Source organism: Odocoileus virginianus, chromosome 15, assembly GCF_023699985.2.
Source record: "Odocoileus virginianus isolate 20LAN1187 ecotype Illinois chromosome 15, Ovbor_1.2, whole genome shotgun sequence".
Lineage (NCBI taxonomy): Eukaryota > Metazoa > Chordata > Mammalia > Artiodactyla > Cervidae > Odocoileus > Odocoileus virginianus.
Genome location: NC_069688.1, coordinates 2,613,057 through 2,639,011, shown reverse-complemented (window position 1 = coordinate 2,639,011; position 25,955 = coordinate 2,613,057). Strand labels below are relative to the sequence as shown.

At 56.1% G+C, this 25,955-nt stretch overlaps 1 protein-coding gene across 1 annotated transcript in view; it reads right to left on the bottom strand.

Moving 5' to 3' along the window:
• COL22A1 (collagen type XXII alpha 1 chain) overlaps positions 1-25,955 on the bottom strand; it is a 197,316-nt gene that overhangs the window by 75,923 nt on the left and 95,438 nt on the right. Inside the window, exons 23-36 of the mRNA XM_070476953.1 lie at positions 23,749-23,802; positions 23,036-23,089; positions 21,767-21,820; positions 20,784-20,837; positions 15,843-15,887; positions 15,263-15,325; positions 14,763-14,816; positions 11,495-11,536; positions 10,502-10,534; positions 7,399-7,452; positions 6,532-6,585; positions 5,247-5,300; positions 4,521-4,574; positions 2,761-2,814 (exon numbers count right to left, since the gene is read on the bottom strand). Coding sequence (XP_070333054.1) covers positions 2,761-2,814; positions 4,521-4,574; positions 5,247-5,300; positions 6,532-6,585; positions 7,399-7,452; positions 10,502-10,534; positions 11,495-11,536; positions 14,763-14,816; positions 15,263-15,325; positions 15,843-15,887; positions 20,784-20,837; positions 21,767-21,820; positions 23,036-23,089; positions 23,749-23,802 — 723 coding nt within the window. The remainder of the gene's footprint in view (positions 1-2,760; positions 2,815-4,520; positions 4,575-5,246; positions 5,301-6,531; positions 6,586-7,398; positions 7,453-10,501; positions 10,535-11,494; positions 11,537-14,762; positions 14,817-15,262; positions 15,326-15,842; positions 15,888-20,783; positions 20,838-21,766; positions 21,821-23,035; positions 23,090-23,748; positions 23,803-25,955) is intronic.

The window sequence follows — 25,955 nt, the reverse complement described above, 5'->3', positions numbered from 1 at the left end:
ACGCCAAAGCCCTTAACTCCGGCACTTCAGTGTAGGAATAGGATCTCTGCAGGTATAATTAGTTAAGAGGTGCTGATACTAGAGTAGCATGGAGCCTAGCCCAAAAACAACTGCTGTCCTCATGAGAAAAGGAAGTTTGGACACAGGCCTGTGTAGAGGCAAGTCCACGTGAAGACACGGAGAGAAGGCAGCCATCAGTAATCCAAGGAGAGGGGCCTGGAAGACACCCTTCCCTCACCGCCCCGGGAGGAGCCAGCCCTTCTGACACCTTGACTTAGGACCTCCCAACACGCTGACAATGGTGACACGGCACATTCCTGAGGTTTGAGGCTCCCAGTGTGCGACACTCTCGCTACGGCATGGAACATGGGCGTGGGAAGAACACTAGTTTTCTAGTCCCACCTTCCACGCACTGCAGGGAGCCATCAGGTGCGCCTCTTCCAGGCAGGCCTCCCCATTTCTGCTTGGACTCCTTTTAGAGCACAGAGCTCACCACCTCCCCAGGCGGTTCATTTCCTTACTGGGCAGTTCCATTTGACACTGTGTCTTTATGTTCAGCCAAGACAGTCCTCTCTGAAATCTTCCAGAGGTTTGACTTCAAACTTGGGGCTATGCAGACAAAATCCAATTCCTCTTCACACAACAGGCCTTCAGTGACATGAGCACCACTTGGGGATCCAAAGTGGGGTGAGAGAGAGGGACCCAGGATCTGATGAGGGAGGGAGCTGGGCTTGGAGTTTGCTCCCCGTTTCTGACCACAAGCCAGGAGCCCCACGCAGCCCCAGCTGTGGAACGCTGCGGGGAGGGGACCACATGGGCCACAGGAAGTCCCTTTCTGGGTAGGGCTCACTTGGACCTAAGCTGCAACCTGCACCAGACATTCCTGATGCAGAAGTGAAGGGAGGCACCATGTCCCACGGAGGACAAAGCAAAGGATGCAGAGGACCTCTCTCCAGGCACGGGGCAGGATCAGCTTCTGCAGGTCTCAGGCCACCACTGGACAGTCAGAGAGAAGAGCAGGTCCTGCTGTCAGGGATTTCTACCACTTTGTACAGCACCGGAGGGGAAGTCCCCTTGCAAATGCATGCTTCTGTTCATCAGAGCCGAGGTGTCTGGCTCCCTCTAGAGGCTGAATGAGCCAACTCCTGTTGCTGTTTAGTCAATAGTGAAAGAGAAAGTTGCTCAGTCCTGTCTGAATCTTTGCGACCCCATGGACAGTATAGTCCATGGAATTCTCCAGGCCAGAATACTGGAGTGGGTAACTGTTTCCTTCTCCAGGGGATCTTCCCAAGCCAGGGATCGAACCCAGGTATCCCACATTGCAAGCGGATTCTTTGCCAGCTGAGCCATAATGGAAGCCCTAACTTGTGTCTTTTTTAAGTCATGACTCTTAGCAATCCCAGGGACTGTAGCCTGTCAGGTTCCTCTGTCTATGGTATTCTCCAGCAAGAGTACTCGAGTGGGTTGCCATTTACTCCTCTGGGGCATCCTCCTGAACCAGGGATCGAAGTCGAGTCTCCTACCTGGGAAGCCCCAGACGTTCTCATTTTTGCTCAATTAGTCCTCAACATTCCCTTCTAACCAACCCTCTTGACAAACTTCTAAGCTGTCAGTGCCCGTGTGTCCCAGGGTAGAGGCCCATCCCTTGCACGTGGCACAATCAAAGCAAAACAGATGGGTCAGTTGTTTTTTTTTTCTCCCTCCCTCACTTAAGATTTTCCACAGGCTGGTCAATCGTTTTTCTTCATAGCAAATCCTTCTCCGAGGGATGCATTTAAAAACTGAGCCTTCCCATCGAATTGTAAAAGTTTGTATCTATTCCTATTACAACATTTTGACAAAATAGAAAAGACAAAATGATCATGCCTTCCAAAGGTCCCAGGTGAAGTGGACCTGAAGGAATCTGCATTGGTAAGTTCAGAGACAGGAGAGCTGGGTCGGGGTTGGCTGCGGAGGACGCATCAGGAGTTGGAGCAGGGTGGTGGGCAGGGGGGTGGGGCACTGGGATTTCTGTCCCTGGATGAGAAGTCTCCAGTGGGGGCTTGAGACAGCAAGCCCCCCTCCCCCCTCACCACCTGCTCTCTGCCGCACGTCAGCGCCTCGGCTCCTCTCACCACCTGTGTGGTCCTGCGGTCTATGTGGGCTCGACTCAAGCCGAGACCCGGGCTCCTCAGCCCTGACACTGCTGATGCTCACAGGGGACGGTCTGCGCTGAGAAGGGGCGCCGTCCTCTGGGTGTTCAGAATCCCCATCTCCACCCACAAGATGCCAGAATTCGGAATAAACATGGGAGACACTGTGAGAATGCGAGGTCAGGACCTGTCACCTGGGATTCCAAAAGGCCGGGGAGCCTGCCCCTCTGCCCTCAGGGTATTGGCGTTTTTGGGGGGGGAACACTGTGTCTCTCTGCTTCCTAATGAATAAAGCTCTTTCTTGTAGCCCAGGAAGGTTTAATTGCGCACGTGATAGTGTGAGGTGGCTATGCTGGAGCACTGAATTGAGAGAAAGAGGGGCTTAGGAGGCAGACAGACCCGCTCTGCGGCTCACCAGCTACGGATCGCAGGACATAGAGCTTCAGTCTACACCTCTGTCGGGTGGGGCCCCATCTGACCCTGTGTCTGTAGCGAGGGTTAGAGGAGACGACTGCAGAGGAGCCCTTGGCCTCCCAGGTCCTGAAGCGGGTCTGAGCAGAGTGGGCTCCTTTCCTGCCTCTTAAAAGCTGAGAACCGCCACGGAGGGTAGAGACCACATGCGTCTTACCTTCTCACCGCGCTCCCCATCTTTCCCAGGGGGGCCCCTGGAGCCCGGGGGACCCTAGAGAAAGAAAGGTGATTGACAAGCTCAAGTTCAAGAGGGCCCAGGGCGCTCAGAGAAGAGCGATGGGCCCCCTCCGGTCAGAGGCTCCCAACTCGTTCTCCACCTCTGACTTATTCCTCCTCCGCCGGCCTCCCTGTCCCCGGGGACCGCCACTCATCCTCACACATTGGAGCTCTAACCACGCGGCCCTGCTTCCCGATGGTCTGCCCACTTTGGGCTGTTCTCAGAGGGCAGGCAGGGCATGGAGTGGAGGGGACCTCGGGGAGGAAAGGGTGGCCTAGGAGCACAGCCTTGGCATCATTGACACGCCCGTGTCATGAGCACAGCCTTGGCATCATTGACCCGCCCATGTTGTGAGCACAGCCTTGGCATCATTGACACGCCCGTGTCGTGAGCACAGCCTTGGCATCATTGACCCGCCCGTGTCGTGAGCACAGCCGTGGCATCGTTGACCTGCCCATGTCGTCAGCATCCCCTAGAGGCTGACTTTTCAAGGCAAGGCTCAGGGCAGGCGTCCTGAGGATGCACCAGCAGGGACGTCAGAAAGAGGATGATGGGCGGGTAGGGACACATTCACATGGATGCAGCTCGGTCCTGCCGGGGGCTCCGGGGTCCAACGGCAGACAGGTGCTCAGAGCGGCTCCCCCAGGGGTGAAGGAGGTGGGCCGTTCACACACCCCGTCGGCCAGGGCTGCTTCTGCTGCTGCTGCTGCTGCTGCTACTGGCCACGTGCCATGTGGCTGGACCATGAGGTCTCAAAAGGCCAGAGAAAACCCTCAGGCCAAGGGACGCAGGGTTGGCTCCGGGAAGAGCGCACTGACCCTGCGGGGGAGGGTGATGTGATGCGGGCCAGGGTCTCGCGGTTTCCACAGCAACCACTGACCACATGCCGCCGTCTCCCTGTGACTCAGTCTCCTCCTGAGTAAAAGGGGGCCACTTCTGACACTTGCCTCCCAGGGTCGTGAGGAGTCAGTGAGTGTAAAGGACTTAAACGGTGCCTGGCACACACCTGCACCCACATCTGTGCTCTAAGCCGCTGTGATCATTAACAGAAAAGATGGTGACCGAACAGGACTGGACTCAGCCTACCCCAGGAGCACAATTCTCTGGTGCCCTTCACTGGACGCCACTGGGCGCTTTGCTGCACAACTGAAATCAAAATCAATGTCCACAGTGGCTCTTAATGCGGGCCCACAAGCAGACCCCAGGGCCCCCACGGGGTGGCCGCCTCTACAGGCCAAGAGCAGTGGGGCACAAAGGTGAGCCTACACAGCCCACGCGCTCCAGGCTGAAGATGAAAAAGCTGAGGCCTCACGAACCCCTGCAGAGGCCTGGCAGCCAGTGAGCTGCGGCTAGGACCCAGCAATCCAATATTTAGGGCATCTCCCACTCCTACAGGTCCATCCTGCTTCCTCCAAGGCCAGCTGTGACACTGATCCCAGCATCAGTGCTGCTCACAGCTTTCTGCCCCCAACAATTTCCTTTACCACCCACAGATCTCCTGAGTTACCAAGAACCTCAGGTTGTAACTTTGTAGCTATCTTTGCTGGGACCTCAATTTCTCCATCTGTGAAATGGGAGCAGGGATGCCTACACCCTGAGTTCTGTTGTGGAGGACACATGAGTTAACTAGGGGGATGGGCTTCACGGATCCACAACCCGTGCTGGTGCCGCTGCCCTCCCCACCCACCCCAGGCACTCACCACACTTCCTGGGGGGCCGCTGGGGCCAGGGGGACCTACAACTCCAGGAGCTCCCTGTAGAGAGGCAGAAGAAGGTCAGAAAGCCCCAAGGAATTGATTACAAGTGGCTCCCCCAGTCTTTCTCCAAACTTGCCTCCTATTCAACTCTGCCTGATTTGCTCAAAATGCTTCTAGCTGACATTCCCTCTACAGGAAGGATGGCCTCCCTATCCAGGAGGGTCAGGGGGGCCCCAGTAGCCAAGCCTCAAAGGAGCTGGATTCCAGCACAGAGGGGGCGGCAGGAGGCCAGGAGGACTCCGGGATGATCCTTAAGACTACAGCACGGAGGTGGCAGAGGTGGAGGAGTGGGTGTCGGGGGAGGGCAGAGAGGACGGCCAGGTGCTGTCAAGCACACGTCTCAGGTGGGGCGTGCCCTCTAGCTTCAGAGCATGGGGGAATGGAAACCCTGAAAATGGATCAAAATCTGCAGATCTGAGCTATGGAGACACACACTCTGGCATAATGTAAGTTGACTGTAAGGGTGTGAACAAGCCTTGGAGACAAGAGAGAGGACCCAGTGAGGTGGGGTGGACAGGAGGAGGCCCTGGGCCTGGCCAGCCCTCCAGGGTGGATGGCACTTTCCCAGGCCCGGCCACACACTCAGCAGGGAGTTGGGCACCTGGGGGCAGGGATTGGCCCAGCCCCCTCCCGTGGGCCCCAGGAGGCAGGTGGCCTGGAAGGACTCACAGGGTTCCCGGCTGCTCCAGGCGTTCCCTGGGCGCCTTCTTGTCCCTTGGCACCCTGCATGGGAAATAGAAAGGAAGTGAGACGCCTCCTGCAACGCTGTCCTCGGCCCCATGCAGTGATGCGGGGGCACCTTTGTCATCAGAATCAGGTGATCCAAACTCAAAGAACAGGATTCCCGGGCGGCTCAGAGATAAAGATTCCGCCTGCCTATACAGGAGATGCAGGTTCGATCCCTGGGTCAGAAAGATGTCCTGGAGAAGGAAATGGAAACCCACTCCAGTATTCTTGCCTGGAGAATTCTAAGGACAGAGGAGCCTGGTGGGCTACAGTCCATGGGGTCGCTGAGTCGGACATGACTGAGCGACTAAACCACCACGACCAAACTGAAAGAACAGGGAGCACATTTACAGGTGCAGAGATCACAGCTCTGGGCTCCCTAAACTTCTTCAGTCTTCACCCCCAGGACACAGGCCGCAGCCCCTACCCTTCATCCTGACATATGTGAGGCGCAGAGGGACAGGCCGCCCGGGCGCACACAGGCAGCCGGGGGCCCCTGGGATCTGGGCCCGGACAGGCCACTCAGAGCTCACGAAACACTGCCCAGCACAGAGCCAGTTAAGAGTCCAGTCAGAATATAATCAAAATGTTAACACACTCCGCTGCTGCTGCTGCTGAGTCGCTTCAGTCGACCACTCTGTGCGACCCCATAGACGGCAGCCCACCAGGCTCCCCCGTCCCTGGGACTCTCCAGGCAAGAACACTGGAGTGGGTTGCCATTTCCTTCCCCAATGCAGGAAAGTGAAAAGTGAAAGTGAAGTTGCTCAGTCGTGCCCGACTCCTAGTGACCCCATGGACCGCAGCCCACCAGGCTCCTCCATCCATGGGATTTTCCAGGCAAGAGCACTGGAGTGGGGTGCCATTGCCTTCTCCGTAACACACTCTAGGTATCCTCTATATTGGCGCTGGAGATTTCCTGCATTTGAAGAGCCTCCGGGAGCCAGGACCACCTGGGTTTTAAGAGCTGGCGGGGAGGGAAGGTGCAGCAGGTTACCAGCTCTCCTAAACCCACGCCTCAGTGACGGGGAAACGACCGTCTGGGCTCCAGGGGCTGCCTTTGGGGGCTTTCTGGGAGAACCTCTCTCCCCCAGCCCTGGACTCCGTCCTAGCAGCGCCTGTTGCGGCGCCCCCTGGTGGACATTCCTAGAATGACAGGGTGGAGGGGACAGCGAGGGACTAGCAGGAATTTCTGCTCCGGGAGCCAACAGAGGACAGAGGGGTCTCTTACCGGTGGTCCAACAGGCCCCCGAGGCCCCAGTTCTCCAGGATGACCTGGCGCTCCCTGCAATGAAACCTCCCATCAGTGGACGAGGTCACACCCTTGCTCTGGGGAGGCATGAACACGGCAACGGGAAGGGATTGAGATCCACAGAGAGGAGGGAGGAGGAAGGAGCTACATTCAGCTCAGCAGGGCTCCTGTGTGCAGTTCAGACAGGCCCGGAGATGCCCAGTCTCAGGAAAGCAGACACACAGGGTGAGGGTGCCGGGCAGGGTGTGGGGCAGGAATGAGGGGCAAGGGTGCAGGCAGGGGGGTAGGGGAGGGGTGCGGGCAGGGGTGAGGGCAGGGGTGAGGGGAGGGGGGACGTGAGGTGTGAGGGGCAGGGGTGAGAGGCAGAGGTGAGGGGAGGGGTGAGGGGAGGGGTGTGGGCAGGGGTGAGGGGAAGGTGAGGGGAGGGGTGTGGGGCAAGGTTGAGGTCAGGGGTGAGGGCAGGGGTGAGGGGAGGGGTGAAGAGAGGTGTGAGGGGCAGGGGTGAGAGGCAGAGGTGAGGGGAGGGGTGAGGTCAGGGGTGCAGGCAGGGGTGAGGGGAGGGGTGAGGGACAGAGGTGAGGGCAGGGGTGAGGTGAGGGGTTAGGGGAGGGATGAGGGCAGAGGTGAGGGGCAGGGGTGTGGGCACGGGTGAGGGGAGGGGTGAAGAGAGGTGTGAGGGGCAGGGGTGAGAGAGAGGTGTGAGGGGCAGGGGTGAGAGGCAGAGGTGAGGGGAGGGGTGCGGGCAGGGGTGAGGGAAGGTGAGGGGAGGGGTGTGAGCAGGGGTGAGGGGCAGGGGTGAGGGCAGGGGTGCAGGAGGGGCACGGGCGCAGAACAGAGAGCACTCACCGGCTCCCCAGGTGCGCCGGGATCGCCCTTCTCTCCCCTGGGCCCTGGTTCTCCCTGTTGGCGGAGAAGCACAGAGTTAGGCAGCTGCGCCCGGCCCACCCTCGGGTCGGCCGCAGGGACCTTCCCGGCCTGTGCAGGCACCTCGCGCTGGAGGAGAAGCCAGCAGAAGCCGGTACCGCCCTGTGCAGTTTCCACGCTGCTTTCTCCACCCATGGACCTTGCCCCCGAGGCTTCTGCCGCCCCCACCGCCCACGCCCATCACTGGCCCTTGAGTTAGCGTCTGCACGGCCTGGGCTGGGGCCCCACCCCCCTGCACCGGCCGTTGATGGAATGTGCACACTCTACCCCAGAAAGCCGGGGTTCAGTGAGGCCGCCCCAACAACAAGGCTTTCAAAGGCAAGCTCCTTCCTCCTTCCAGAACCCCATCTCCCGCCAGCTCAGAAGAGCACACTCAGGCTCCATTCCTCAGACAAGACCCTTACTCTAGCTTGCCTTCCCCCAAGAAAACGTCCCATGGTGGAGATTTGCAAAAGCGTTTAGTCTGGTCCTCAAGCCACTGGAGACATGACCCGTAAAGATGGAAGGGCAGATGGGGTGGATTTGGGGGACACAGAGGGAAGCAGCGGTGCATGCTTTCTGCCAGTGAGGGAAGGGACTGTGTGGGTCTGGTCAGGAGGGTGACCCTGAGGCTCTCAGACAAGAAGCTCAGGGCGTTTCTACCCAGGCCTGAGAGCCAACAGCAGAGCCTTCACCACAGGGGTGCTCAGCAGGCGCCCGTCAACAGCTGCTGAATGCTGAACACAGGAGCCTTGTTCTCCACCGCCCCCTGCTGGTGATGCCAGCCCGGGAGATGCCCGCTCTGGGTTCAGCAACTGCAGGGCACTGGCCAGGCCTCCCAGAACCCTCTGCAGGGGGAGGGGGTGGGTCAGGCTGCTCTCCCAGGGAGCGGCTTCTGAACCAGTTACAAAGCCCCCCAAAAGCTCTCAGCTGTAGCGTCTCCCAGCCTGAGACTGCCTGTCCCTCCATCCTCCAGACAAGGAGCGGGCTCACGCTCCTCTCTGACAGCAGACCCCCACGCCAGCTAACAGCTCTGTTCTCACTGTCATCACCACGCTGCCTCGCGGCCTTCCCAGCTGGGGTCCCCGACATCCCCAGGAGGCTTCTTGCTCCTGCAACAGGAGCTGGGGCTCTCCTCCAGCCCTCGTCCCCTTTCTAGTCGCCTTCTTAATTATGCTGCAAACCTTGTACATACATGCATGCTAAGTCACTTCAGTCATGTCTGACTCTTTGCGACCCTGTGGACTATAGCCCTCCAGGCTCCTCTGTCCAAGGGACCTGGCTGCCCCTCCAAATCTCCCAGCTTCTGCTGTGTGCAGGGACTCAAAGGCAGACCGCTGAGGTCAGCAGGGAGAAGTCAAACAGAACAACGGCTTCCAAAACCATCAATACAAACACGGTTACCATGGCAACGAGGCAGCCCCAGAGGGATTCATGCAGTAATCCCCAATGAATCTTTTTCTCCCGTGGACACAATTTCCTTGCTTTGCATCTGTAAGTGGCTTCCTGGTCTCTGCAGAGCTCAGACCCTGCAGGAAGGTGTCCCCCCACCAGGGATTCTAAGGGGAGGCCGGGCAGACCTCTGGCCCCTCTCAGTCCCTTCCCGTGGGAACATCTGGGGCATCATCTTTTATGGATGGAGTGATTCCTTTACAGAGAGGCTGGATGTGTAGGTTTGCCACAAGCTTTAGGGACTCAGGGTGGGCAAGAGGGAGGAGTCCCAGAGGATGAAGGGCTGAGGCATCGTGTAGGGGGACATGGTTCTGGAAGAGGGAGGCGGCGGGGCAGCATGACAGAGCCTTGAACCTCGGCACCAGTGGGGACAGCTGCTCAGCCAGGGCCTAGGCCAGCAGCGACCTCCTGATTCCTGACTCCAGGAAGGCCCTGGGCAAGGTGCTTCACTCCTCGAGCCTCGGGCCATCATCTCTGAGCCGGACACAGGGCTGGTCGGAGCGATGCCTACCCTGCGCCCGCCACACTCAAGGCTTCCTCTCTGTCCCTCCGAGCCCTTTCTTCAAGAGAGGAGACACAGCTGGAGCCCCACCTGCTCTCCCCTCAGCATCCTTCAACACTCCTGTGCTCCCCAGCCTCCCCCCACCACCCAGGGACAGCCCCCTGCCCTCACTTCCTCCCCGTTCCTCATCCAAAGCAGCTCAAAATCCTCCCTCTCCTTCCATGGTGATTTCGGCATCGACTCAGTCTCTCTCCCTTTCTGCTCCCTTCTTTTACATCACATCCAGGATCTCTTTAGCTTCTCAAGTTATAGCTACTTAATAGCAGCAACGTAAAAAAAAAAAAAAAAAATAGCAGCGACGTGGAGATGGGTCCTCGCCTAAGCCTCTTGGCTGCCACACGTGGTGCAGTGGGTCAAGCCCTAACCACAGGAGAACCACGTCCCCAAGAGCAAACCAACAAAGGAGGCAACTTTGGTGATGTCAGAGACCCTGAACACACTCGTCTTCACAGAAGCCCCTCAAAAAAGAGGAGGGAAAGACTTCTGGAGGCTGCGGCCACGCTGAGTGTCCTTTTCCATCAAGCGCTTCCATCTTCAGAAAAAGCCACACGCTCTCCCACAGGCCACTGCCCCAAGCAAGCTCAGTCCCCACTGCCCCTTGAATGGCCTAAGACTTGGCCTCCAAGACCCCCAGGCTGGCCCCCTCTCTGCGGGGCCCCCCCGACCTGCCCCCTCTGCCCTTTCACCTTCTGCCATTCACAGGGCTCTGTCCTGCTTGGAACAACCGACCACCCTGTGCAGTGAGGGGTCACTTTACCCAAAGAGAGAGGTGGCCTTCGCCCTCGGCTACTGGGAGGCCACCTCCCGGCCCCTGACCTGGGAGGTCCCATCTGCCCCTGAAGCTGGTCCCTCGCCAGGCCTGCTCCCCGTCAGCTGCTAGGACAAGGTCGGGAACCCAGAGGCCTGACAGCGGCTGGTGGTCAGGGCCGAGGGTCAGGACGCAGCCCAGCCCCCCACCCCCCAGAACACCCAGGGGCATCATGAGCCAGGCCGGGGGGCACCGGGCAGCCACAAGGCGCCGCTGCTACTTACGGGCATTCTCGGGTGTGGTGTGAACAGGGACGTCTGCAAAGAAGACCGTAGAAACGAGACAGACGTGAGTAGACATCAGCAACCTGCCTCTGACAGACTTACGGTGGGAGAACGCAGCCTCAGGGGCTCCTTTAAGGATGATTCTCGACAGAATCACACATTCCTTTTCAAGCCCTTGCCCTCCACATGAGGCTGTCCCCTGCCTCAGCTACTAACTGACCAATCCCTACATGCCCAGACAAGGCCAGTTCCCGGAGCCACATTCATCTCCCTTCCTGCCCCCCACCCCAAAATTCATTAAAGCATAGAATACCAAGGCTGGAAAGAAACATTCAAGTGAAAAAATAAATGCAAACTATGCTCACATACTTATATAGCCTTTGTTTTTTTTTTTAATTACTATTTGTTATGTACCAGAAACTACAAAATGTGCCTTATATATTTCAGTCAATTTTCACTACAAATGTATAAAGCACAGCTCCGTATAACATTCTTTTTCCTTAACAGATGAGAAGATGGAGTCTTTTTCACATTAAATAACATGTTTAAGATCACAATGCCGGTGAGCAGCACAGCTAGGATTCAAACCCACTCTTTTCTTCTGGCTCCAAAGCCCCTGCTCTTTACTTACGCCTGAACCCCAGCTCACAATGCCCACCCTCGGGCCTGCAGAGGGTGGAGGTGTGGGTCCTGGGTCTATGTCCACATTGCAGCCTCACCCTGGACGAACTGCTTCCTGTCTCTGACCTCATCCCCACATGCAGCAGGTGGGCATGGACGCCCAGGGTCTAGCCAGTGTTCTGATCAACACTAACTGTGTTTGCTGAATAAACTAAGTCAATAAGTACAAGGTGGTTCTTACAGAAGCTCATGTACTTTCTGGATCATGAGACCCAGGGATGGGTCGGCTATTGGCAGACTCCCTTAAAAAAACGTCTATAACTATGTGGTCGGTGTGCAGGAGGAAAAAGGATTAGAAGCAGAGTAACTTACAGTGCCAGGTAATCCAGGGGGCCCCGGTGGACCCACTTCACCCTAGATGAAGAAATGGAAACAGCAGTAAAGAATCCACCTGCCAATCCAGGAGATGTAAGAGTCGTAGGTTTGATCCCCGAGTTGGGAAGATCCCCTGGAGGAAGGTATGGCAACCCACTCCAGTATTCCTGCCTGGAAAATCCCATGGACAGAGGAGCCTGGCGGGCTACAGCCCATGGGGTCACAAAGAGTCGGACACGACTAAGCACACTCACACAGTCCTTCTTATCCTGGAATACTTTTCCTAAGAAGACAGGCTCACCCAGTCTGCCTCTACTGCAATTGACAGATATACAGATCCAAGCTATGAAATATTTCAAACAGACCAGAACTCTGTTCTGAGAAACATCTATGCTGCAGGTCATTTATACCATTCCATGCTATTCCATGGTGCACTTGGAGATAAAGTGACCATCCTCCCGTTGACCACACTGACGTGATTTCCCACCTGCTGCAGCCAACGTCCCCACGCTGTCCTGGAGCCCACACTGAGCCCCTGAGAGGCCCCTCTGGACCCTGCCCGCCTCGGAGGGCTCAGGCTCTTCTCAGGGGCTGAGGGGTGGGTATTACGTTCCTGTGAACGGCACAGGCCTGGGAGTCGGCTCACCCGAGCTTGAAACCTAACTCTGCCATTTTACACATTATTTTACTTCTAATGGCGTGTTTTCCTCTATGCAAAATAATGGTGACGGTACACACAGCTCACAGCATCCTCTGGGGACTCAGACTTTCAGTGCAGTCCCAATGAGGAAGAAATTGTTACTCCATTTGCCTCGAGGAAAGCAGGTCACTGGGCTGCTCCATCAGGAGGAATGGTCCCCAAAGCCTTTCATTCCATGTGAGTCACGATGGTGTTGGGACAGGGATATCTCTGCTCACGCATGTCCTAGAAGCCCAGGGTCCATGCGTGCAGGCCTGGGTACACACGTGGTTATTAGTGGGCAAGTGAATGAATAAAGCTGACTGAGAGATGGGCTAGGCTTCTCTTATTAATAGTGACAACAATAAGATGATAATGAAAAGTAGTTACATGATAAAGCATAATGGAAAAGAGTATTTTAAAAAATGTCTACATGTGTGTAACTGAGTTACTCTGCTATACAGCGGAGATTAGCACCACATTGTAAATCAACTATACTTCAATTAAAAAGTTTTTTAAGTGGTTACGTTGTTTTCTATGCTTGTTTCTATGGTTATGCAGGATTTAATCCCAGGTAGCAGCTCAATTTTCTACGTGCATCAATTCCCTTCATCGCCACCGAGATGCCTGGAGCAGAGGTGCTTCATGTGCGCCCCATTCCCCGGATGAGTGAACTGAAGCAGGGCCACACTCGGGCCCCTGCCCAAAGCCACACAGACAGCAGCTGGGGCAGCCTGGTGGTAAACTCTGAGCCCATGCCCTTAGCCACTGCGAGGCCTTCCCCTGGCCATGCTGCAGAAGCTTCAGAGCGAACACAGCACCTTTCCCAGTGCTGAGTCCACCCACTTCTCTTGACACTGTTGAGCACATGTTCCAGAACCAGTCTCATCCAGACCATCCAAGTTCAGGGTTTCCCACTGCAATGCATGTGCAAGTGAGTTCAGTCTGTCATGTCCGACTCTCTGTCACCCCGTGGACTGTAGCCCACCAGGCTCCTCTGTCCATGGGGTTCTCCAGGCAAGAACACACTGGAGTGGGCTGCCACATCCTCCTCCAGGGGAACTTCCCGACCCAGAGATTGAACCCACGTCTCCAGCACTGGCACACAGGTTCTTTACCATTAGCATGACAGTACAAGGTGTGAACGGACATAAACAAGAAGGGGGCTGGAGGAGAGATGTGTGTCCAACCCCAAGGGCCTCAAGACCACCTTTCTGGAGGAGCCTCACCCGCCTTCGATGCTGTGGGGCGAGCTGGTGGGGCAGAGCCCAGGAGCTCTCTGGTTTGGAGAAAGATGCCCGCCTGGAAAAAGGTCTCTGAGCTGTGGAGTCAATGGGGCTGGCGTGGGCTGCCATCCCGCTTCTCCGCAGTTTAAGTGTCTCAGCCTCAGCTGACGCAGGGGCGTTATCACCCTCCTCTTAGAGATGCCCTGGGATCAAAAGGCTCTCAGTGTGGGGTGGGGAGGAAGCAGACCAGACCGCTGAGGAAGGGACGCCCAGGCACGGCCAGCAGGGGGCGATGTTGCTTCAACGTCATTTTTTTTTTAAACCCAGAACTGTCTACGATGACATATTTCTCTAGAGGCAAAGAAAAGCAGGCCAGATTCTTCGGAAGCTTGAATGCGATTCTGCCGTGGCCCTGGCAATTCTGCCAAAGCAATAAAAGGGCTTAATGGCCTCGCTGAGTCCTCTGCATCTTGGAAATGAGTTTCTCAAATAGAAATTGCTTTTCTGAGAAGTCCGGGAGAGCCGCGGGCCTGAACAGCTTATCCACCAAAGCCCTTTCCATTGCTGGATCTCTATTTATAGATTGCAGGTCCGTTCAGAACAAAGACCTTGGCCCTCAGCCTGGGAGTGGGGATGGGGGCTGCTGAGCAGGATGGTGGGCAGGAGAGTGGGACACGGGAGGGTGCGGAGCTCAAACTAGGAGAACCAGGTGGCTCCCCAGGCAGCAGAGGGGGGGTTGCAGGGCCCCGCTGGGCGTGAGGCTGCCCGGGCTCCCCCGGCCAGGCCGGTGCGCCACGTGGACCTGCTCGGAGCCTGGACACTGGGCCCAGGCTGTGGTCAGGTCTCACTCCCACCGCCCTCCATCCACACAGCCCTGGGCCAGCAGCCTGGCCCTTTTGTGCCTCAGTCTCCTCATCTATAAGCTGGGGGTGTTGCTGATAATCCGACCCGCCTCCGGATGTCGCCGGGATCACCCGAGTCACTACGTGTGCTGTGCTCGCCACAACGACCCTGGCCTGTGGCGGGTCCCACCTCCCTGGCGCTGGTTCCTGGAGGCCCACGGTTCTCAGGCTCCACCACTTTATACGAGAGACTCAGGCACCCACGATTTCACTGATCTGCAAGGGCTCCTGCAGCCAACTGCCCATGGATGCCAGCCCATACGGGCAGCTCTGCTTTCGGGCCAGCAAGGGAGACACGGGGATCAGATGGGATGCTCAGGACCGCAGCGGGGAGAACCAGGACCGCCACCCGGGCCACCGCTGCGACTTCAAGCACGGGACGCCCTGCACGCGAACAACGGACGGGCGGTTTTCTGACACGCGGCACCGACACCCAGGACGAGGGCAGCAGCTCCTACCTTTGCACCTTGGTCGCCTTTCAGGCCCGGAAGCCCCAGGGCCCCTTTCTCTCCCTGCAGAGAAAAGATAAAACCAGGAGACATTAAAACATGACTGAGTGTAACGGCTGCCTCTTCCAGGCGAGAGCAAGGGGACCCTGGGCAAAATACTGTTTCATCTCCCCAGCCTACCCTGCCACAGTGAGGACTGAGATCGAGGGACGTGTTGGTTGTGTGAAGGGGCAAATGCTCCATCTGGCACCTGACGGCTGATGCCCCCCGTCGTTCCCACAAATTTCATCTGAAGCTACTCCACTCGCCCTTCCAGATGGCCGCTGTCCCCTCGTTCCAGCGCGTGGCCCACGGTGGCCCCGTGCCCAGCCTCTCCTCTTCCATAAACACTGGGGAAAACTGTAACCCCATCCCGGGTCAGCCCGTCCTCAAGTGTGCAAGCCAGGACAGGGGGCTCTCTCCTCGGGCGCAGCGCGTGGCCTCGCTGGCAAGAAGCACCCACCACTCACCTGGTCTCCTTTCTCTCCCCTCGCACCTGGGAGTCCTGGGAAGCCTGGGAGCCCTGCCTCTCCCTGCGGAAAGAACACAGTGCCACGGCTGGTGGGCTCAGGAAGGAGGCTGCCCCCAGACCTCTGAAGGAGCAGGGTAACGTGGAAACAAAGCAGCGGAGAGAGGGGGATTCTACACGCGGTTCCGGGGGTGGCCCCAGGCGCAGGCTCATTCTGCGTTCCCTCACCCGGGAACCCTTACTTCCCCTCTCTTGTCCGACTCCTCATCCCTCTGGATCAGCCACGATGTCACCTCCTGGCCACCTCTCCTGACATCCCCCGAGCCTGAGTGGGGGGCCTCCTGGGACCCTTCTGCCACCTGCATGGCATCACTCGCTGCACCAGCTCAACTGCCCTTGGCTGACGGTGTGACCCTGGTACCCAACACAGCAAGGGACGCACAGGACGTGCTGATGGTCACAGGGAAAACAGACGAAGGCACACAGGCGTGTTGTGAGCTCCAGGGAGACAAGCGATACAGGGCAGCAGATACTAACAAACGAATGCATTGGATGAACAAACAAACGAATGAATGACAGACCTTTTCTCCAGGTCGGCCGGCCAGGCCCTGCTCCCCGACTTCACCCTGCAGACAGAATGACAGACGCCCCGTCACTGACCACTCACGTTGGCAGAGATGGCTGTCATCCCCAGGCAGTCCCATAGACTCAGGGCACCTGGAGCCCACACCCTCGACTCTCACACAAGCAGCACAGGCGCCACAACCCCAGGTGCTGAGCATTTCTGGAGAGAGGCTTCCACCCACCATGTGGTCTTTGCACGCACACTCAGTCGTGTCTGACTCTGATCCCATGGACTGTAGCCTGCCAGGCTCCTCTGTCCATGGGTTCTCCAGGCAAGAATACTGGAGTGGGTTGTCATTCCCTCCTCCAGGGGATCTTCCAGAACCAGGGATGGAACCCAAGTCTCCAGCATTGGTCGGCATATTCTTTACCACTAGTGACACCCGGGAAGCCCCACACTGGCTTGACCTTCCCTCAAAAGAAACAGTTTCTGGAGCTGCCCTGATGGGAGTTTACACAGGTTGGATCCAGTGATTCTGATTCTAAACACAGTTTAGAACCACAGGGAGCCAAAACCTGTGAGTCCTGGAGCCACCCCGACTCTGAGCTCTGCTCCCCTTCAGGGGGAACTCAGACCCTAGGCCAGGTCCATTGATGGAGACGCTATTGATGAACTTGTCCGAGCTGACCGAGCGGCCCACAGTTGTTCAGACTCCTTGGTTAACACAGGCAGCTGGGGGTGGAGGAACTCACGGGCAGGAGAGAGGTCTATTTCCCCTCCCATGGTGTGTTGCTATAAAGGCCAGTCTCAGGTAAAATGCTGCTTAAATGTCCAAACTTATATTACGTTGGAAAGCAAGCCCTCAGCAGGGCTACGCAGCTTCCGGTCACGTGGATGAAGTCGTGTCCTCTGGCATCAGGTTTCTGACCAGTGTTTCCTGGTCCTGCTGAAGTGGGGGGCGGGGGGTGCAGGACCAGAGGGGCCCACTCTCTGACCCCATGCTCAGCAGGTGCCTGTAAGTCACTGAGGCAAAGAGGTCTGTGGTGGGAGGAGCGGGGAGGGACTGCAATTTCTAATGAGCCACGTGTCTTCAGAAACACTAACTTCTTGAATGCCAGTTTCTAACGTCATTATGCATGGGCGCATAGTCAGTCACTTCAGTCATGTCTTGACTCTGTGCGACCCCATGGACTTTAGCCTGCCAGGCTCGTTTCTCCATGGGATTCTCCTGGCAAGAATACTGGCATGGCTTGCCATTCCCTTCCCCAGGGGGCCTTCCTGACCCAGGGATGGAACCTAGGTCTCCTGTATTGCAGGAAGATTCTTTACCGTCTGAGCCACCATGGAAGCTAAGTGTGGTCCTTATTAAAATCTTCATGTAGATTTCCATAAGGAAATTTGGTTTTCTGGTAAGTGGACACATGAATGAATGAATGAACGGTTATGCAAACACATAAAGGTTTTCCCTGCAGCTATGCCAAACCCCAGTGGTAGTGAAGGCTACACCACATATTGAGAGAGAGAGAAAAAAAGAGAAAGTAAAGAAACTAAAAGCGTTGTTTAGCATGAAGCACACGTTTTATCCTGCAGTTCTGGGGCGGCTAGGGCCACTGGGGTCTGAGTCGGTGCATATAGAAATTCTAGATGCACTCCACTTTTCCCATCAATTCCCAGTGTTCACAAGCACAATTAGTAACAGCTGCTCTTACCGGATCTGTGCAAACACTTGCTACACAAACTGTCACTTTAAATCTGCTAGGACAAGACAACCTTTACATTTGGAAAGGCACTGGGTGGGAGGTGGTGCTGAGGTTGGGTAGCAAGCATTTTGAAGGCTTCCTGAAGTGCCTCCTGAATCCATGCTGTGAATCCTAAGCCAGAGCATGACCCACGAAGGTCTGGACAGCTCCTGGAATCCTCAACATGAGCCCAAAAGGGTGATACACCCATTCATCCTGCAGCCGGTCTGTTCCAAGTGGACTCGAGACCCGTCGTCCAGGATGCGTCCACGACCTTCTTTGGAGATACTTATCTTTACGAGGCATGATGTCAAAATAAAGCAACAGACCTCCTGCCAGGTCTCCTTCGCAGCTACAAAGTATGTTCTAAAATCAACATAACTGCAGAAATTGTTTCCAACTTCCCAGAATTTTTAAATGCACTACACTACACTAGAAATCGTACAAAGACAGCAGATGAGCTGTAGTAATGGACCTCTCTGGAACTTTCAGTCATGGGGCGAGCATAAATACTGAACATGTAGATGGAAAGATGAAAGACAAACCCCAAGGGCACCTCAAATTCACCCCAATACTTGTGATCCATCGACTCTGTCCGCACAGGGAACTCGATGGGAACAGGTTCTTCTGAAGACTGCTGAATGGAACGTGGGAATTTATACACTGTAAGCTCAGAAGGATAAGCCAACTCACAGATGTGAGGAAACACAGCTCACAGGTCTGGCTGACTCCATAAAGTCCTAGCAGTCAAAAATGAAAAACAATAGTGACCTATGCAAATGCTTTAAGTTATTTCTGGAAGATGATCGAATTTCAGCCAATCAATCAAAAACAGGAAGGTGGCCTTTGGTGTTTAAAAGACCATGTGATTTACCCCAGAGCAATGGAGGGACAAAACACAGCCAGTTACATATCATTACATTTCAATCACAGATATTTTTTAAAAACAGGAACGTTGAGTCTTAAAAGATGGAGGGTGCTGTGCTTGCAAGTGACGATAAGCTGGCTCATGGAGCCCTGAGGAATCCGGGGTGCAGCGGCTCCTAGCGGATGCTTTCCACAAAAAGTCCATCAGGCATCCTGAGCAGGGCGGGCAGTGATAATCCATGCATGTTCTGCTCCATTTTAATTTGGTCTAAATTGTGGCTCAGCTAGTAAAGAACCTGCCTGCAATGAGGGAGACCTGAGTTTGATCCCTGGGTTGGGAAGATCCCCTGGAGAAGGGAAAGGCTACCCACTCCAGCATTCTGATCTAGAGAATTCCATGGACTGTATTGCAAGGAGTCAGACACGACTGAGCAACTTCACTAAAGAATGATCACTTCTTGAAAAAGTGAGGCCACAGGGAACTGAGGGTCCAGGGATTTGCCCATTAGTCCCTCACTGGCCACCGAGGTGACCCGGGTCCTGCCTCCCAGAACAGCAGGGTCACCACTGGGCCAAGTTCAGGCCATACCTGTGCCCGTTCTGGGCTGTTAGTTATCAGTTGGCCACCAGGGAGCCCTTACTGAGTGCCTGCAGGTGCCTGCTGTGGGCTGGGGCTGGAGGGCGGTCTCCAAGAGCCAGTTACAGCCCTTAACTAGCTCTTACCCGAGTAGAGTGTGAGCGAGAGGGCCCCCGCGCGAGGTTCTGTCTGGGCACAGGCCCCTCCAGAAGCACAGACGCCTGCAAATGCACACACGTGCACACACACACCCCTCACATACATACACACATGACATGCAGACCCACAGACCATGTACACACCCACAACACACACACACACACACACACACACACATACACACACACTGCATACACACACACACACACACACCTCACATACATATACACCTGACATACAGACCCACAGACCATGTACACACCCACCACACACACACACACACACCACACACACATACACACACACTGCATACACACACACACACCTCACATACATATACACCTGACATACAGACCCACAGACCATGTACACACCCACAACACACACATACACACACACACACCACACACACATACACACACACTGCATACACACACACACACACACCTCACATACATATACACCTGACATACAGACCACAGACCATGTACACACCCACAACACACACATACACACACACACACACCACACACACATACACACACACTGCATACACACACACACACACCTCACATACATATACACCTGACATACAGACCCACAGACCATGTACACACCCACCACACACATACAAACCTGACATCACAGACCACAGAACCATGTACACTCCACAACACACACTACACACACACACACACACACACACTGCATACACACACACACACACACATACACACACACATACACACACACACACACATACACACACACACTGCATACACACACAACACACACACATACACACACACACTGCATACACACACACACCTCACATACATGTACACCTGACATACAGACCCACAGACCATGTACACACCCACAACACACACATACACACACACACACCTCACATACACACACACACAACACACACATACACACACACACACACACACACACTGCATACAGATGCCCACACCATGTACACAGCCACACACACCATAAACACATGTACATACCCACCCACACACCATATACACACCCACAGCACATACAGACAGTCACCCAAATCCAGCACTTGGGCCCCCACCCACAGGAGGTGCCCCCTCCACACGGCACGGGGGTTGCCTCCGCTCCCCCCACAGATCCAGTTTCCACACGTCTGCACCCCCAGAAGTCCCAGGCTCCTTGCTTTCTGCAGGGGTCAGGTGTGAAGGGACATCAGAGGGAGGGGAAACTCAGGGGACGGGGTGGGGGAACTGACCCCCTGGCTCCTCCCCTCCCAGGACAGGCTGGTCAGCAAGGCTGCCCCTCTTCCCGAGGACAAAGCTCTCTTGTGGGGCATCCTCTCCTCCAGCTACAGGGCCCCCTGCCTCCAGGAACTCCCGGTCCTCTCCCTGGGCATGCCGTGGTGTGGCTCTGGGCATTCGTCAGCCCAGGGCATGTCGCCACTGACCCCGACCTGCCCCAGCCTTTCAGACAGCCCCTGTGCGATGGCCCTGGCTGTGCCCCACCAGACCCCAGCCTACACGGCTCTGACAGCGGGGGTTCACACAGAGCGCCGAACACCCCGCTTAGAGCAACAGACGCGAGAGGAGGAAGGCCGAGTCCTTACCCGTGGGCCGCGCTGTCCAGGGGGACCGTCCTCCCCTCTGTCTCCTGGGTCTCCCTGCAAGGAAGGCGGAGGAGAGTCAACAGCGGGAGCGGGAGTGGACGGGAGCCACCGAGCGCCAGCTCCGGGCTGGAAGCAGGAAGGCTACTCGGACTCGGGTGCTACTGAGCTCCTTTAACGCTGCGAGACCGCAGCGGCCCGGAACAGCAGCTCCAACCACCTCCCAGATTCAACGGCTCTGCTCCTGATTTACAGACTCAAGGGAGTGGGAACGAGGGATTCAGAGCAGGGGAGACTGCCTAAGTGCTTCTGAGATGACAAAATACTTGATTAGCCCTGATCTTTTGTTTTTAAAGAGAGGAGAATGGAGAATATTTACATAACATGTTCTTAAATTAAGTTAAATCCATATGTATTCTGTATTCTGTCATGAAAAAGTTGAGCTTCTAAGTCTGCCTACTGAAAGGGATGGTGAAAACTCCTGTAACATCCAGAAGTTGCCTTGCAAGGACTGTTGACATTCATCCTTGAGCTTCTGTATCTTTGCCATGAAAAGGTGAAGTTCACTTGTTAAACAGTTGGCTGTATGGTTTTTTAATTGTCCCTGTGAAGTGAGTAAACTGTGAACTTGCTTCCTAATTTTATGACAGTTAACCTCTGACTCCTCTTAATGAGCTTACTGTAATGAGCCCCACCAGAATATTTTTAAGTTGAAGTCTCTTATTATGTAAGAGTCTCTGAAAAGGTTTCCTCCTTGCAAATAAAATAGATGCGTATTTCTCATAGAATAATTTTAAAGTCCTTAGCCTCCAAGTCCTCCACCAGTTACCTAGGTCAGAATCAGGGACTCACCCATATCTGACCTTGAATATAAACATTTCCGAGCCCTGCATGACTCAGGATCCAAACGTGATCCACAGCCGGGGCACCCAACCATCAAAGAGCTCTCTGGCTTCTGGGTTTTGGGTTCCCTAACTCATACTAACCTTGGGTCCTGGCAGGCCTGGGGGTCCATTCAGCCCGTCCTTTCCAGGCGGCCCCTGGGCAGAGGGAAAAAACAGACCAACATAAAAGGTGCGGTTAGGGCAGCACTGTGCTGAATTGCCCCCAGCCAGGAGCGGATTCCGCAGCCAGAAGCTGGTTGGCGTGGGGCTTGGTGCGCAGGACCACTCCTAGGTGCCAGCTTTCCGGGAGTGCTGTCACTGCTGTAAGCTGTCAGTGGGTGGAACCTTGTGGATGGGTGTTCAGGAACATCTGTGGATGACAGCTAACCATGTGCTCCAGGCTCGGACAGGCTCACCTGAGAGTGGACATCACAACTATGATTTATGTACAGAGCCTTCGCTGTGGTACCCGGAGCTCCACAGAGCCGAGCACGCCAGCATCCAGCCACCAGTCTCTGCATCCTGGGGCCTCCGCCTACAGCTGCCTGTGGATCCGGGGCCCAGTCACAGGTGGACAACTGCCCACGCTGCACAGCCTGACTTTTCCCTCTGTCACCCCTTCTCCAATGACCTGAGCCCCCATCAGTGGTGCGGGTGCCACGCCTTTCCCCACCCGACAAGCAGCAATAAGGAAATTCCTTCTGGGTGAGCAGGGGCCTCCTGAGGACTGTCACCTCTGACGCCCATCACAGTCACACGGTCTCAGAGGCCCAAGGCCACTCTATCACCCTGCCCTGAAGAGCTGCCGGCCAAGAGGCAGGAGATCCCCAGCTTGAATCTGCACCCTGCTTATGCGGATGTTAAGGTGTGATGACCTCCACCCTCAGGACCTAAAAGGATCGAGAAGGCCTGGTCCCTGGATCCTGCTGACCGGGAAAGAGGAAACACAGCAGGCACACAGATAGAGCACGCCCTGCCACATCCTGGACCGAGCCTCGTGTCTCCACGCCCTTTACTTCCGTGGCCCCCTGGCGGCATCCCCACAGACATGAAGCCACACCTCAAACAGCCGAGGGCTGTTGACTATGCCTCGGAACTACAGAGTACAGGCAGTGGCCTGAGGAGCGGACGCCTTGATCTGCAGCCTGGCTGGGGGTCCTCGGGGGGCAGCCCCAGGAGACATCGCGTGGCAGGCACCACTGAAGGGAGCAGGAGGAGGCCAGGTGCCAGGCCCTGGTCCCCCCAACAGGGAGGAAAGGGCATGAGCGTCACCCACTGGGAAGCAGCCTGGGTGGCCAGCGGAAGGGCCAGCCCCTCCCACGTGGAAGGATAGGAGAGGGGAGAGCAGGGAGGGGTGCCCTGGTCACTCACCGCCTGCCCGGGGGACCCAGGCTTTCCCGGGAAGCCGATCTCTCCAGGCAGACCCTGCCAAGGGGAACCACGGGGAAACCGTTAGTCTGACCTCTTCCGAGCATCGGCTCCCTTCTCCCAGCACCTTTGCTGGCAGGAGCCCAGATCTTCAGCTCTGACGAGGGCACCCGGGGTGGACACCCCTCGGGGGCATCTGGCCGTCCACGGTATGGGCCACGGTGAACCAAGCAGCCGACACGCCTCCCAGGCTGGCCAGCACGGGGCTGGGCTGGGCTGCAGTCGGGACCACCAGCACCTTCATGCCCGGCTGGCGGGGTGGGTGGAACCACCCCTCTCTGCCCCCCACCCTCCGCTCTGCCCACAGGAACCTTCCCAGCTGCTCCTGAACTGGGGGAGGGGAGCCAACCCACACACTGCTGAAAGACCCCAGGAAGGGAGACCCCACACTTCCCGCACACTTCTCTAGGCGCAGCCATGAAGGTGCTCAATGAGCTCAGGAGCTTTTTCCAGCCTAAGGGGCACCGGAGCTGTGTGAGCTCCAGTCTAAAGGGGCTCTGGGGCTGGTTGCGGGCGGGGTCCTCCTCGTTCATGCCTTTGCTCTGCCCTTGGACAAAGAGCCAACGGACGGCTCCACACAATGATGCCCCTGGCTCCCGGGGCCATGAACCCTCCATCTAAGTGCCCTGGGAAGAGAAAGTCAAAACCAATCTCACCGGGGGGCCTCCGGGTCCAGGGGGGCCTGGGACGCCAGGTGATCCTGGGGGGCCCTGTAAAGAAAGAGGGGGAATTGGGTGACAAATGTGTGTGGAGCAGCCTCCCGGTGGCACCAACCTTCGAGAGAGGAGAGGGATGGGGAATCAAGTGATGGGATGGGGCAGGGCTGCAGTTTTATTGAAATACCTTATTTAAAAAAATAAAACAAAAAGGAACAAAAGCAGAAAGAAAAGATCTGAAGTAAAACTTGTACCATGATAACATGTGTGCTATCTGGGTGATGGGCATATAACTGGTATAGTATCTATTCTGATATTTATTGAAAATATTTGTGCATTTAAAATAAATATGTCTGTGTGTGACTACACACACAAACAGAGTTAATTCATTAACAAAAATTTTCTAGAACAGCGGTTCCCAAGCATTATTCAGCATCGGATCACCTGGGGTGAATAAAGAAATCTGTTAAGCCACACCTCTCACCACGACAGACGTCCTAGGAGAGACACCTCTGGCCTTTCTTTGTCCAAGTGTCTCTCCACATATGCCCTCCCTCCCGTCTCCCTGCTCAGAAGGACATCTCCATCTTTCTGAAACGTTCTTCAATTCTCCAGGGAAAGTAATCACGGCGTCCCCCACGCTGAAGGCCAGCGTGACGGTGCTCACCTGAGTCACGAGCCCTTGAGGGCAGGGTCCCCCCTTGCACATCCCTGCACCTCTGCTCACACTGCGACAAGCCCAGGGCGTGGAACACAGCAGATGTTCACTCAATGTTTGAGGTCAACTTGATTGCCAACAGCTGGGGAGTGGGCGGTGCACTCGGAGAAGAGCGTCCCATCCCCACTAGAGGGTGGTAAACACTAAAAAAAGGCCACGGTTGTCGCCGCTGCGGACACTTCCCTTTTCTCCCGCTGGGGGCACTGCTGAGTCAACGACGGGCAGCGAAGAAGACATGAACGGAACAGAACTTTGCAGGTGGCGCCTGGACCAGGCTTTCTGCATGGCTCGCTGAGTGCTGGCGAGTCTTTGCTGGGTGGGGAGGGGAGTGGGTAGCGTCTGCTTTTACTGGGAGACATCTGCTTGGACCTGGAGCCACTGAGTGTCCGGGCCGTGCTGGATGGGGGACTGGGCAGGTGCTCACGCAGGGTCCCTCTAAGGGATGGGAGATGGAGGCACCAGAAGTGGCTGGTGACCTCACTTCTCTCCACTCCCGTCTGCTCCAGCTCAGCTCTGCTCACCTCCAGGCAAAGCAGGAGTCCAGCAGGCAGCACTCCCAGGACCCACCTCTCTGGAAGGCACGTTCCAGGTGAACTTTTTACATCACCCTGACCTCTGAGGTTCTCACAGGGACCTCAGCCCTGCGGAGCTCATCTGAGGCCCCCTCCCACCACATGCAACTCTCCCTCCGATGGCAAATCGGACACACTTGGCTTTCATCCCTCCGGTGATGCGACGCCCCCTGGAGTACGCTGGCCTCTTTCAAAGCAGCCGTTCCAGGAAGCCGGCCTCCCGACCAGCTCGCTGGTCTGAACCCGTCCCCCTCCCTCCTCCACCTGCTGCAGAAGCTCCCGTGCTGCTGACTGCTTGTCTCAGCCTCACAGCCTGTGTGAGTGGACAGATGTTTAGTTATCCTCTGCTATAAATTAATGGAGAAGGCAAAGGCAACCCGCTCCAGCATTCTTGCCTGGAGAACCCCGTGGACAGAGAAGTCTGGCGGGCTGCCTGGGGGTCGCAAAGAGCTGGACATGACTGAGCAACTGAACAACTAGAAATTAAACCTCCTTATTTGACAACATGGAAAACTGAGGCCCAGAGAGGGTAAGGGTCCCGCCTGTCACACAGCCCTCATGTGCAGTGGATCCTGAATGGTTCATCTGCCACAGAACCACCTGGAAAGCTCCTTGTAAAAGCAGTTACCAGGCCCCTTGATGGCACTCTTAGAAGCTGGTGGGGGGCTGGGATAACGGAGAAAACAAACATGGAGCAAGCAAAGGGATCATTCTGGGGACTGGAAGCCCTCGTGATGAAATCATTGGGCCTGTAATGAGGGGCCATCCTGGCTGGGGCTGGTCAAGAATGGCCCTGCAGAAGGGGCCACATCTAAGCTGAGAGCTGAAGTCCAGGGAAGGAAGAACACTAGCTTCAGGGGCCTGAGAATGGGCAGACTTCCTTGTGTTGCCAGGACCGACAGTCAGTGTGAAGGAGT